The 13,100-nt window shown below is 42.7% G+C and overlaps 1 protein-coding gene across 10 annotated transcripts in view; it reads left to right on the forward strand.

Moving 5' to 3' along the window:
* The window catches only part of ELMOD1 (ELMO domain containing 1), a 64,940-nt gene that overhangs the window by 18,843 nt on the left and 32,997 nt on the right, over positions 1 to 13,100 (forward strand). For 9 of the 10 annotated variants that reach the window (XM_037375880.1, XM_037375875.1, XM_037375877.1 and 6 more), the window contains one exon: positions 8,315 to 8,409. Coding sequence is in view for 7 of the 10 variants with exons in the window: in XM_037375875.1 (XP_037231772.1) it covers positions 8,393 to 8,409 (17 nt within the window). In the remaining 3 variants the exon portion in view is untranslated. Of the gene's footprint in view, positions 1 to 1,244; positions 1,266 to 8,314; positions 8,410 to 13,100 lie in introns of those variants that run through there. The other variant, XM_037375879.1, reaches the window with a different exon arrangement.

The raw sequence follows: 13,100 nt of genomic DNA on the forward strand, positions 1-13,100 counted from the left end.
GCATCTCTGTTGTAATTCTATTGAGACTGCAGGTCTCTGTGACCCATTGTTAGGATGATGTTCCTCCCTTGCAAACTGCTGCATGTCAGGAATTGGTAGGGCTCTAAAGCAAATCTAGACTTCAGTTAATTTTGGTGACAAGTTAATACTTCATCTTTGCCTTTTCTCTTATAACCTCCTATCATCTAGGTGATGAGATGGAAACTAAGAAGGGAAGACAAAACAAACAGTTTCAGTCGTTCACTTTTGGAAAGAGTAATTTTGGGTTTTTTTCTATGGAGCTTCTGTGGAGCATTAAGTCTGGGAGCTAACCAGGCAGTATCTTTGGATTTTATGCATCCAGTCTTATAGGATTTATTCTAAACCTGAAGGAATGTTGCTACCAAGTGTGATGTTTCATTTAGAACAGACTTCCTTGCGCTACAAGCTGTTGTGTAGTGTATCTGGAAACAGGTCAAGTAGGCCAGAAACATTGCACCACAAACCATGTAGAACACATGAGCTGCCCAGATGGTGATGCTGTTCTCTTGGGTGTATTCATCAGTGGTCAAGCGAAAGTTCATGAGAAGTGGCTAAAAATTACGCTTTTTTATAATGCATCAAGTGGTTGGAGGGAAGCTGCTGTGGGTTGAAGGCTTTTTTCAAAAATGAGACTTCAGTTTCAGCTGAGGTATCATCTACTTGGGTCTTTTCTGGATAAAATACACTTTCCTCAATAAGAAAAGTAAGCTTATTAAGGATGGAAACATAGACAGAGACAGTACTTGAATAGTTTAATTCCTGTTCAAGTTAAGCATCTGATTACATTTCTAGAAGTTCACAGTACTCTGGGGTGTGGAGAGCTTCCTCTTCTTTTTAACTTTGTATTTAGTATTAGAAATAGAATGTACCCAGTGAAGTCTTCACCAGTGACCTGACGTGACTTCATATAATTTTGTCCTCAACATCTTTCAACATTGTAGTAGAGCAGAGCTGATAGAAATTGGTAAAAGTAGATTATAGCTACAGTTCTACATGCAAAATATGCCTGTATGTGTTACGTACGTATACATTTCCTTTGTTGAATTTCTGGGATTTATCTTGCTTCAAACAGGTACATAACCATAGCCTTTTTCTTTTAAAGGGCAGAGATCAGGAATAAACCGTGGAAATGTTTCTACAATGCTGAGTTTTGGTTTGATGTTTTCTTCATCAAACTGGGTTACGGCTCAACAAAAATCTACTGAGGAGTTGCAGCGTGTAGGCTGAACTGGATGGTGTTAGAGGTAATTTGGCATGTGAGACTTAATGAGTTAAGGTCTCTTAAACCAAAATGCAGTCCTATGTGACTGTCTTACAGGTTTTGTAAGATCCTCTTGATGCTTGCTTGTTTCTGTCTTGTCTGTGATGCTGTTTACCACTTTAAAGGGGCAGTAATGGACTGAAGTGAAGCGCTAAGTTAGGACTACAGAATTAGACACTTTCAAAGCACTGTTCTGTGGCTTGGAAGAAAGGGTTTTTTTGTGCTTTCCCACTCCCCCAGCTCTGTTGTGATTTTAAACTTTTATTCAGGGCTCTTTCTCTGTATTGCTTAATTGTGTTGTATGTGCTCATGCTCACAGGCTTTTTTAGACAGGACTAAAATTCGATGATTTTTGACTTCATACCTAGCCTTTCCCTCACTCCCCTAGTGAGACAGAGAAACCTAAAATGTCAATGTGATGGAGATTAGGAGAGGGGAGAAAAATCTTATTACCTGTGACAGTGTGACTGAAGTCAGGTCTTGCTTATTAGCTTCATCAATCAAGTGTGACATTTTGTTCCAAGACTTTCTTCTAAAGAATGCTTAAAATTTAATATAGCCTTGTCTTGGGCACATGGAAACGAAAATACCTTTCTGTACTGAGACAGGAAACTGAGCTCACAAAAACAAGCACCCGCTGTTGATCTTTGAGGTGGGTCCTTCCAGGGGCTGTACCTGTTGGTGTCAGGCACAACTGCTTCTGAGCCATGCAGAGTGCTTTTGAACTCCATGGAACTGAGGTTTGAAGCAATCTGTTCCTGAGAGCCTTTTCCCAAGGATGTGTTCTGAGTTGGAGAGGTCTATGCACTGTTCTTCCTATAACATTCAAAGAACTTAAGCAACTATGTTGTAATTGAGATGGTCAAAGATTCTCTGTTTTTACTGTGTTTTTCAATATGTTTTGAAGTTACTTTTATTCCAGCTTTGGGCATGAATGCAAGTTGGAAGGTGCAAGTAAGTATATGTCTGTTCTGTGGGATAGCTTGATAAACAAGACTTGCTGAGAATGTGTGGCTTCACCAAACTGAGGTCCTGGAGTTGTTGGGGTTTTATGTGTATTTGGGGGTTTTGTGTGTTATATTGATACTGGCAGGACTCTTGTGCACTCTTATTCTTGATTTTTAGGTCGCTTAAAATGACTTGTTTATGGTCAAATGGAGTGGTCAGGAGAGATGAGGTGGAGGGAGTAATCTTGTTCCATCCTCAGGCTAAGCTTGTTTCATGGAAAATATTACAAATTAGAGAGGATCATAGTGAGAGGTTGGTAGCTCTTAAACTAATAAAATAGCAAGGACTTGAGCTCCCTGTATGTTATATAGAGTAGTCTGAGTATAACTCGGGGTATCTGAGATTGCTTCCCCCACAGTCACTCTTATGGGGAAGAGAATCAAAGGCTGGAAGGGACCTCAGAAGGTCTTCACCCCAACCTCACAGCAGGGTCAGATCTGAGGTCAGGTTTCTCAGGGCTTCATTCATTTGGGGCTTGAAACCTCAAAGGATGGAGTCTGCATAATCTGTCTGGACAACCTGTGCCACTGCCTGACTTTCCTCTTGGGGGGGAAAAATTTTTCCCCATCTAGGCTGAACCTCTTCTGTTTAAGTTTATGCATGTTGTTTTTCACCTTCCTGCCCTGTACCGCTATGAAGAGTCCATCAAAGACTTCTCAATGTCCTCCCTCTAGGCTCTGGAAGTGCTGCTAGGTCTCCCAAAGCTGTCTCTGCCCTGAGCTGAACAAGCCTGTCTCCCCTAGCCTCTCCCTCATCACCTGTGGCCTTTGATTAACTCTCTACGGTTTATTGGTGTCTTTTGTGTATTGCTTGGGCCCAAACTAAAGAGTGTGTAAATGTGGTCCAAAGAGTGCTGGGCAGAGGAAGATAATCCCTTCCTTCAATCTACTTATTGGCTCTGCTTGTGTTCACACAGCCTGGGGTGCTGTTGTCTGTCTTTGCATACCACCAGCTTGCAGCCAGCTTGCTATCCACCAGGACCTCAAGGGACATTTCATAATGTGTATCAGCTATTCTTCCCCCTTCTAATTCTAGTTATTGCAGATTAGTGTTCAGGATAGAGAAGCATCAATATTCCCATCAGCAAAAAAAAAAAAAAAAAATAAAAGAACGTAGGGTAGCAAAACACTTCTGATGATATAAGGCTCAGATTTTTGTCCCTCACAAATAAGTACACGTAGGCTTTTGAGGTGAATGAGGGATAAGAAGTGGCAACCCAGGATGCTACTGAAAAGTTGCAATCTGAAATCAATTTTATCGTGGTAGTGGCATTCAGCTCAAAAGCACCTACTCTGAAAGTAAAACAACTAAACCTAAAAATAAATGAATTATCCCCCCCCGCACTCATGATGACTGTTGCAATTACTGCCTGCTATTTCAAACATACGTCCTTTTTTTATTTTTTTGTGAGGAGGAAAGTTTGGATGAACTGTCATCTAATGATCCACCTAAACAAAGTCTTATATTCAGCCTGCTCATCTTAATGGTTCTGATTTTGCCTCTTCAGCATAGCTACTTTTTCTTTATAATTAGAATACAAACCTTCTAAAATGTTTACAACATGCCAGGTGAGCCATTAGCTTACAAGACAAACATTGGGAAGAAAACTAGTTTGGTTTTATATTTTACTCTGCAAATATCGTGATTTCTATTAAATAACACAACTTTTTCACTCAGGTGTATCTGCAGGTCTCTTGAAGACAAACAAAGCAAACCCTCTGTTTCAGATAGAGGCGACTTTTAAGGCTTACTCTTGACTTCTTTTAGCCTCCAGCAATTGTTCACCTTTCACATTGATGCATGTTTTGCTATACTATGTAAAGGATCATAGAGTCACAGGAATTGAAATAGTTAACATTTGTTTATTTAGGGAAAGCTTCATTTCTGTTTTGAGACAGATCTTGCATGGTTTTGCTGTTCTATGTGATAATAGTAGTACTGCTTCTCTTCCAAGAAAAGCTGGAGCTAGTTTTAGGAAGGGAAACTCCTGTCTAGTTGAAGATAAACTGGATGAAACAATTGGCAGTGAATGGGTATGTGGGTGTGGTGTTGGAGGGAGGAGGAGGTTGATTTGTGGAAGTGGTGTGGTGTAGGATAAAATCCTGCAAGCTGAGAAACTTGAGTGTATGGGAGATCCAAATCTCATCCTTGCTCTGTCACCCTCAGTCTTGGAGCCTTAGAACATGAGTTGTTTCATGCCAAAGAGCAAACTTTTTACATAAGGCCAAGGGGTTTTCAGTAGTGGAACTGTGTTGTTGGCTTAAGCTACTTCTAGGGAATTAATGAAGGATGGCTAACAAGGTCAAACCTACTTGTCTTTAGGCTTGCTCCAACTGCATGACTTAAAATCAGAAAGGGCTGAAAAGCTGCTGACAAAAGGAGAAGAGGGGAAGTTTTCTTGCAGGTTTCTTGTTGAGAAAACGTGAATGTGTATAGCTTAAAGCTGAAGCATTTTCTTAGTCTGCAGAAAAACACAGCTGCAAGTTCACATTAGTGAAACTATGTAAAAGCACAAACTCGGGCTCCTCAGTGGTGGGTGGGTGCTGTGGCCAACAGGCTGGTCCCCACTGGATACCTGCTGGCTCTGAGTGTCCTGCTAAGAGTCTAGTATTTTCCGACAGAAGCGCAGGAAGTTGAGTCTTCAGAAACTTGTATTTCAGTCTCCCCAAGTCCATAACTGCTGTCAGCTTCTCAGCTAAATTGTGTACTTGTTGTGCTTGCTCTTTCAAAAAGCTTACAAACATTCGTTACCCTGATTATCTATCACTTGTAGAAAACTCACATATGTGTGTTCTTTTCCTGCAAGTGGACCTTAAAGCCTTCCTGATCTGCAGATGTCCAACTTGCTAAGGAAACTCTTTCCTTAAGAAGACAAGCGGTCAAGTCCCTCTCCCTAGCCACAAATGCTTTTTTTTTTTTCTTTTTCTCAGCACATGTAATGGCAATTGACTGAAACGTTTTGGGCAAACTCTGAAGTGGTGTTCATGCAATCCAAAGCTATATAGCTGCTCTTGTTCACTGAGATGCTGTAACAACTTTACTGGAAGATAGAGTACTCATTTATTTTGTATGGAATTTTATTTCTTTTTTTCATTTAAATCTATTTTGAGAGCAAAAGAGATTGGCAGAAATTAGGTCTTGTGGCTCTACAGGTTTATGCATAGTTGAATTTAGCTGTGAATTGTGGTAACAGTCTTTTTGAAGAGTTTAAAGGCTGTTTTCTTCACAGAAAATCTTTACTGATTTCCCCTGGAGGAATTCAGTAGAGGTATATGGAAATGGGGGAATGCTGCCTGCCAGTCCTACTTGTTTGAAGATGACCGTAAACTCTCACCTTCTGATTTGGCTTCCCAATCTAGCCTAGATGTCAATAACTTTGTCGTGTGTGTGTCCTCGTAAGTGAATTATTGCAAGAATTGCAGAGCATGGCATCAGTTTCTATCCCTGTACTTAGCAGATGACAGCGTTTACAAAGCCTGTCTGCCAGACATTAAACTTTTTACCTTACGAACGAAGACAGCAGCATAGGCTTTCTGTGCTTTTGTTTGTGCTGGAAGTCTTGCCTCTAGGCCTTGAAATCTTCTTGGTAGAGTCAGGTGGAATTTGATTGTTTTGTGTTCCAGTGGAGGAAACTGCTTTTGAGGCCATAGACTTTCTGTGGACCTGGTTATTGTCTGGGCCTGTGCTTTGGGACTCGCTGTTGAAGCCTGCAGGGTGAACTGTTCCTCTCTAAGCTGGAGAACTTTGATGTTGCCTTCTGTGGCATCAGGACTTCAGCTGTAAAGTTTCTTTGGTGACTTCCCCACCCTGCCCCCTTTCAATTAAAAGGGAGAAAGCAAGGAGAATTATTCTTGTAATTCCAAGGGTGTGCTCATAAAGAGATTCAAAATTGGCACTTTTAACCACTTGTCATGCTTGTGGTGTCACTTAGTTATGTTTTTTTCTGTGTAACCAATGACGTTCCTTTGAGTTTATCTTTCTGGGTAGAAGGCAAGGGTTTATGAACAGCAATGTTGACTTCTTAAAATACAGGGGTTTAAACAGTCTAATTTTTAATGAGTATTCAAAACAAATTTATAATTGGCTATAGCTGGTAGCTGTTCTTGAAGGGCAAGTATCTTGAAGCTCCTACCATGCCACATTTGGGTAAGCCAGTTCTGGAGTTCAGGCAAGTGGAATTTCTCTTCTCTTTAAAGCAGTAGTAAAAAAGCAGCATCATTTTCAGCAAAAGCCTTGATCAGAATCAAGGAGCTGACCTCAGAGGCTGGGGCTGGCACATACTTTCAGAGGAGGTTGATTTGACAGCTCCTGGCACTTCTGGTGTATTCTTTACACTGTTGCCCTTACAGGTCAAATACTGTGGTGAAGCTTCCTTTGCTCAAATTGATGCTAAAAAGCTGAGACTCGGCTGTGAGAATCTTTCACAAACTGTATCTTTAGAACAGCAAATTATTAGACTGGAGAAATGGGAGCAGGTTACATCCCCTCCAGTTTTTGCCCATCTCCTATGTTTGCTGTCACTGAAGACCTATCAAAGGCTGCAGCAGGAAGCGTTAGGAGCCTGCCTACTCCAGTTCATTAATGAACCGGAGTTGGATATTAGCATCTCTCTGCCCTTGCAAGCAGGCGTCACTGCAGTCAGCACCAATTACAGCTGTATTCAGGGGACAGTAACATGATTCAGCCAGTCAAAAACAATATAAATGAATGAAGCTTCCACTGTTCGGGGATTATGTATTTTTAGCAAGATGTATGTGATGTAATCCAACAAGATAGCTGCATTTTTCTAAACTTGTTCTGTTCCTGTCAGCAGGCAACAGCATGATATAAAACTCACAAGTTACAAAAGGGAAAGAATATGAGAACACGGTAGGGTGAGAAGGTTTTTATCTCTTCAGTGTTGATAGGCCCTGTGAAAGAAAATAGATTTGAGGTTCTCTAGATCTATAACTTTGTGACCAAAGAGGCTAGTTATTTAAGGCCTTCAGGTGCTTTTCAGCATGCTGCATGCAATGCTAATAATAAAAAAAAAAAAACAACCCGGGCTCTTAAATGGTCTCTTAACAGCATAGCTTTCACTCAGGCCTGTGTGTGTTTGTACTAGTATAGAGCTTGAAAGTGTGATCTTGTTGCCTTTGTCTTGGATTAAGCTGTCCCACTAGCAGGTGTGTAGTGGTATCCTGTTTTCTGGCAGCAAGTAAAGATGTTTTGTTGCCTTTTGCAGGAAATGAAGTACAGTAATCTGAGAAGTCTACATCTCTTAGTCAAATATCACTTGTTTGTGAATACTCCATCTTAGAAACCTGAAGTAAGGGGGTGGTGACTGGGGAGAGTCTGCAGTGCCTGGGCAGGGTTATATTTATGATGTTTCTTCCTGTTCCTCTCCTCTACTGGAGCTAGATGGTAATCATAATGAATATTAACTGTAGGACACCAGATGTCAGGACAGATGGGCAACCTGGTCAACTGTATCTATTTTAGGACCTCACGTGTCATTTAATAAAGCTGGTCACCAGGAAAATTGATTACCTGACATCTACTGTAGTGAATTAAATCAGAACCCACTAGTAGCTCTTTGCTTAAGTACTACTTTTACCCAAGGTCTCTAAGCACTGTTGCAAATTCTGGGGGACAGAGGGCTTCTAACAGTAGTGAGCCTAGTGTCTCTTCAAACTGCTGCTTGGAAGCTGCTGTGAACCAGACATGTGTTTGAAGAACACAAGAAGTATTTGAAACTGTCTAGATTTTTCTTCAAGTTTTCTCACTTATTTCTGTACTCTTATTCAAATTTTTACTTCTCAGAAAAGAGACAAGGGTAGTACAGTCTGGTCAAAGTATATGCTCAGGCTGAGGAGTGCGGACAAATTATGTTGGTTTTTTTCAGTCTGTTTTTATTGACATAAGATTCCTTAACATCTTTGCTATGAATTTCCATAGATGTTTGTTTCAAAAATAATTTAGAAAACTGAAGTAACTTTTCTTTTTTCCCCTGTTAGTAAATACATCTCAATTCTATTTTTACAGCACTGATATCACCTGGAAAGAAGACGTCATCGGTGATCAACAGGGTACGACTCCAGCAACATAAACCAAACCATCACCATGAAACACTTCCTGAGGTAACTGTTCTGTATTTTTTTCAGAAGTGTTACATTATTCTAATTACTTCTGTGCGGCAGTCAGTTAAGTGATTCAGTGGTTACCGGTAGTACAGAACGTGGTGTAAACTAGTTTGCTTTCTGTTCACCTAGATTTTGCTATTTAATTAAAACTTTTATTTTAACATTTCCTTTCCAGTTCTTTATAGAAGTAGAGAATGTGGGAATTGTCTTGTGGGATTGGAGTAGTGATGTATCAAATCACTTGTGCCTGATAAATCAGGGGAAAAATAGCAGAAATAGTAACATACAATAGCACTTGAAAAATGTTGGGTGGTTTTTTTCCCCATTCTTGTCTGCTGTCTGGATTTTTGGAGTGTTATTTGTGAAAGTGCAAAAGGGGACATGCTTGGTGAAAATGTGAAAATGTTTTTGAAGCTGATCGTACTCAGTTTGGGGAGAAAAGCCTATTCCTTGCTCCTATGTATGACTTGCAGCTCTTTCTGTATAAACTAGGGATAGAATGAGGGATTTGCAGACAACAGCTGTAGGTGCAGAGAGCTCATGTTGTCTTGGTTCTATAGTCAGTGGAGAGAGTTGAGCACTCCTAGAATAACAATACAGATCAAGAGCTTAATTTGTCTATAAACCAAAGAAATCATATTCTGTCTGGATGGGAAAAACCTTTCAAGAGGGATGAAACATATGTTTCTGTATAGAGCATCTGTCACTATATTTTTCTTTTTAGACTGTTTATAGCAAAAAATCTTATACATTATGGTTATCAGGATCATTATCTCTAGGCTGATCATCTGTAATGATTTTGCTGCCAAGCTAGCCTTGGCTTAAGCATTTCTGTGGAGTGTTTGGGTCAGTTTCCTCAGGTATCTTGAGCCAGCTGCAAAAGGACACTGTAAGCAGAACATATGCAGGTTAAAAGCATAAAGCAATTACTTATTTGCTAACACCCACAAAAGACAGCTGAGATTTAATGAGCCATTAGGCAAAGCATTAGTATGCTCACCACCATGATAGGCACCAGTCAGGAGGGAAAGGATTGGCCCCTGCAGCTCTGTAGATCCTGGATGGGCCCCAGTCTTCCACAAACTCTATCGATACTGGTCTGGTGACCTTATGGTTTGCAACTAGCCAGGCTAATCCCTGCAGTGCTTTTTCCTTTCACAATTTTATAACATCCCCATTTTGGAGCCTTCCTTCTTGGATCCTGCTAGTAATTGCCATCTCAACAGTCTTGCCTCCTACAATTTTTACCTTCGTTTCTTTGTGCAGACTTGCTCAGCAGCCTGACCCAAGGTCACAGATTGGTGCCATAAGGGATGTGGGTCATGAATCCTGCACAAATGGGACTTTAGCATACTGTGGGTGGGGTGAGAGCCTCCAGGTGGGGTCACGGAGTGTGTTACAGCTTGCTCCCATAATGACCTGGTATCTTTTGAGCCTAATGAAATTTTGTTTCCTCATGATGGAGAAACTGAGCTGCTGACAATTCTAAGCTGCCAGCTTTTCCAGACTACAGTAAACATTTTGCTTTTACCTTGAAACTGCTTGTTTCTGCCCTCCTTTAGCTGTCCTTGGTGTTTTTCCATGTTGGAGAAAGAGTGCTGTTCTGAATAGTTGGATTCCTGAGGCTGTCTTGAAGGAACTATCTCCTACTTTTTTTGCCATAGTATTTCTAAAGTCAGTGAATCCTAAAAGATTTGAGAGATCTTGATGGTAGTAGCTTCTTTTAAGTAGCCAAGGTAGATCAATTTATCAATAAGCAATTGCTTATCTAAATAGTACAATCTAAAACTTTGTCATGGTAAATCCAGTATTCTAAATGCTGAACAGAAAGTCAGATGGCTGGGAGGTGGGGAATACAGAGCACCTCAAATGGGAAAGCACTGTTGAAACAGTAAAGCTGTTGTGTTACTTAGAGGCATTTTATTTTACGTCAGTCCTTTGACATGAATTAATATGAGTACTGTACTGCTCATATTTTGTGAGTATAGAAGACGTGGGGAGATGAAATAAACTGGGGTCATCCTCCAAGAAAAGCACTTCACTGGGGATACTGAGTTCTGTTGTATGTGTTGTGGTTGCAGGTTTATATGATAGGAAATAAGGCAGTGAAGTTTGGAGCTGCGTGGAGATAATACATGTGAGACAAAGATATTAAGCCTTCCAACTTGGAAATAGCTGGAAACAAGTTAATGTATGCTGTGTCCGCTAGCATTTGTCCATTACTAGTAGCAGCAGCCGCCCCAGAGCTTACTAAAAGCATGATTAACTGTTTGTGAAGATCAGATGCAGGGCTGAACATGCTGTACTGATGGCAAGGACTGGTCAGTGGCACAGTGTTTTTGCTGTTGCACAACATGGAGGAGACGCTGGAGCAGCAGATGCTAATGGCATAGATATCTCTGTGTTTAAAACCAATGAGTTAAGTCTACACAAACTGCAAGTCATCTTGTTGACTGTGTCATAGAAAATGCCATAAAATGTATATAGAGAGGAGCAGGGTTTTCATCTGTAAAGTTAAGATAACCTTAACTGCTCTCTGAGTTATGATGGTAGTTTACCTGCAGTAACTTCACACAACAGGTATTCACTTGGAGACTCAAGAAGGACTTTCAACAGCTTTAAAATCCAGGTTGTAAGGGAAGACTCTCACATGTAGGCAGACTTGCCACTCAGCTGTGAGTCAGGTTTGTGCATTGGAGGCATGCTGCAGTCTCTGCTGCTACTATCAAAGTGCATGCTGCATTAGGGAGCTCTGCTACTACAATTTGTCTTCTAAACAAAATACTGCAGATGTGAGTGCAGGTAATGAGGAATTGGTGTAACTTGTGTGCTACTTCTGCTGTGCTTACTATTTATCTGTTGGACCATTAACATGACTTTTTACCAGCTTGATATCTCCTGTCCAACTTTTTAAAAAGTCTGTTTTGTATTTAATATCGCTGAATTCTCTTTTTTCATCCAGACCTTTCCATTTGAGAGTATGTTTATCCTTCAACCATTCTGTGATCCTGTGGTTAGTGAGGCTGAAAGGCAGCTATGGAAATCATCAAGTCCAATCCCCTTGCTCAAAACAGGATCAGCCACAACAGATTGCTCAGGGCTGTGTCCAGTCATGTTTTAAGAATCGCCAGGGATTGAGACTCTGCAGCTTCTCTGAATAACCTGTTATGATTGTTTAGAATCATAGAATCATTTAGGTTGGGAAAGAGCTTTAAGATCATCGAATCCAACCATGAGCCTAGCACTGCCAATTTCACCACTAAAGCATGTCCTTAAACACCACCTCTACACATCTTTTAAATATCTCCAGGGATGGTGACTCAACCACTTCCCTGGACCACCTGTTCAAATCCTTTCGTTGAAGAGATTCTTTCCTAATAGCCAACCTAAACCTCCCCTGGCACAACTGGAGGCCATCTCCTCTTGTCCTATCACTTTTTACTTGGGAAAAGAGACCAACCCCCACCTTGCTAAAACTTCCCCTCAGGTAGTTGTAGACAGCGATAAGGTCTCCCCTCAGCCTCCTGTTCTCCAGGCTAAGCAACCCCAGTTTCCTTAGAAGACTTGTGCCCCAGCCCCTTCCCCAGCCCCGCTGCCCTTCCCTGGACACGCTCCAGCCCCTCGACGTCCCTCCTGCAGCGAGGGGCCCAACACTGAACCCAGGGTTCGAGGTGCGGCCTCACCAGTGCCCGGTACAGGGGACGGTCACTGCCCTGGCCCTGCTGGCCACACTGTTTCTGACACCAGCCAGGACGCTGCTGGCCCCTTGGCCACCTGGGCACACTGGGGGCTCATGCCCAGCCGGCTGTCAGCCAGCACCCCCAGGCCCTTTCCCACCGGGCAGTTCCCAGCCCCCTGCCCCAGCCAGTAGCGCTGCCTGGGGCTGGTGTGACCCACGGGCAGGGCCCGGCACTGAGCCTGGTTGAACCTCACACCACTGGCCTCGGCCCATCATCCATCCAGCCTGTCCAGATTCTTCTGCAGAGCCTTTCTACCCTCAAGGAGATCAACACTCCCGCCCAACTTGGGGTCCTCTGCAGACTCAGGGAGGGTGCACTCAAGCCCCTTGTCCAGATCATGGATAAGGATATTAAACAGAACTGGCCCCGGTACTGAGCCCTGGGGAACACCACGTGTGACCAGCCGCCAGCTGCATTGAACCCCGTTCACCACCGCTCTCCGGGCCTGGCCGTCCAACCAGCTGGTTACCCAGAACAGACTGCTCCCACCCAAGCCACAGGCAGCCAGGTTCTCCAGGAGACTGCGTGGGGAAACCGTGTCAAAGGCTTTACTAAGGCCCAGGCAGACAACATCCACGGCCCTTCCCTCATCCACAAAGCCCGTTACCTTGCCGTAGAAGGAGATCAGGTCTGTCAAGCAGGACCTGCCTTTCATAACCCCCTGCTGGCTGGGCCCGACCCCCGGTGGTCCTGTACGTGCTGCGTAAAGGCACTTGAGATGACCTGCTCCACACCCTTCCTCTGCACCGAGGTCAGGCTGGCAGCCTCTAGCTCCCCAGATCCTCCTTCTGGCCTTTCTTGCAGGTGGATGTCACGTTTGCTGACTTCCAGTCACCTGGTTAGCCAGGACTAATGATAACTGATGGGAAGTGGCGGGTCAGCACTTCTGCCAGCTCTGCCAGCGCCCTTGGGTGGATCCCATCTGGCCCCATAGACTTGTGTGTACCA

The sequence above is a fragment of the Falco rusticolus genome, chromosome 2 (genome assembly GCF_015220075.1).
Source record: "Falco rusticolus isolate bFalRus1 chromosome 2, bFalRus1.pri, whole genome shotgun sequence".
Lineage (NCBI taxonomy): Eukaryota > Metazoa > Chordata > Aves > Falconiformes > Falconidae > Falco > Falco rusticolus.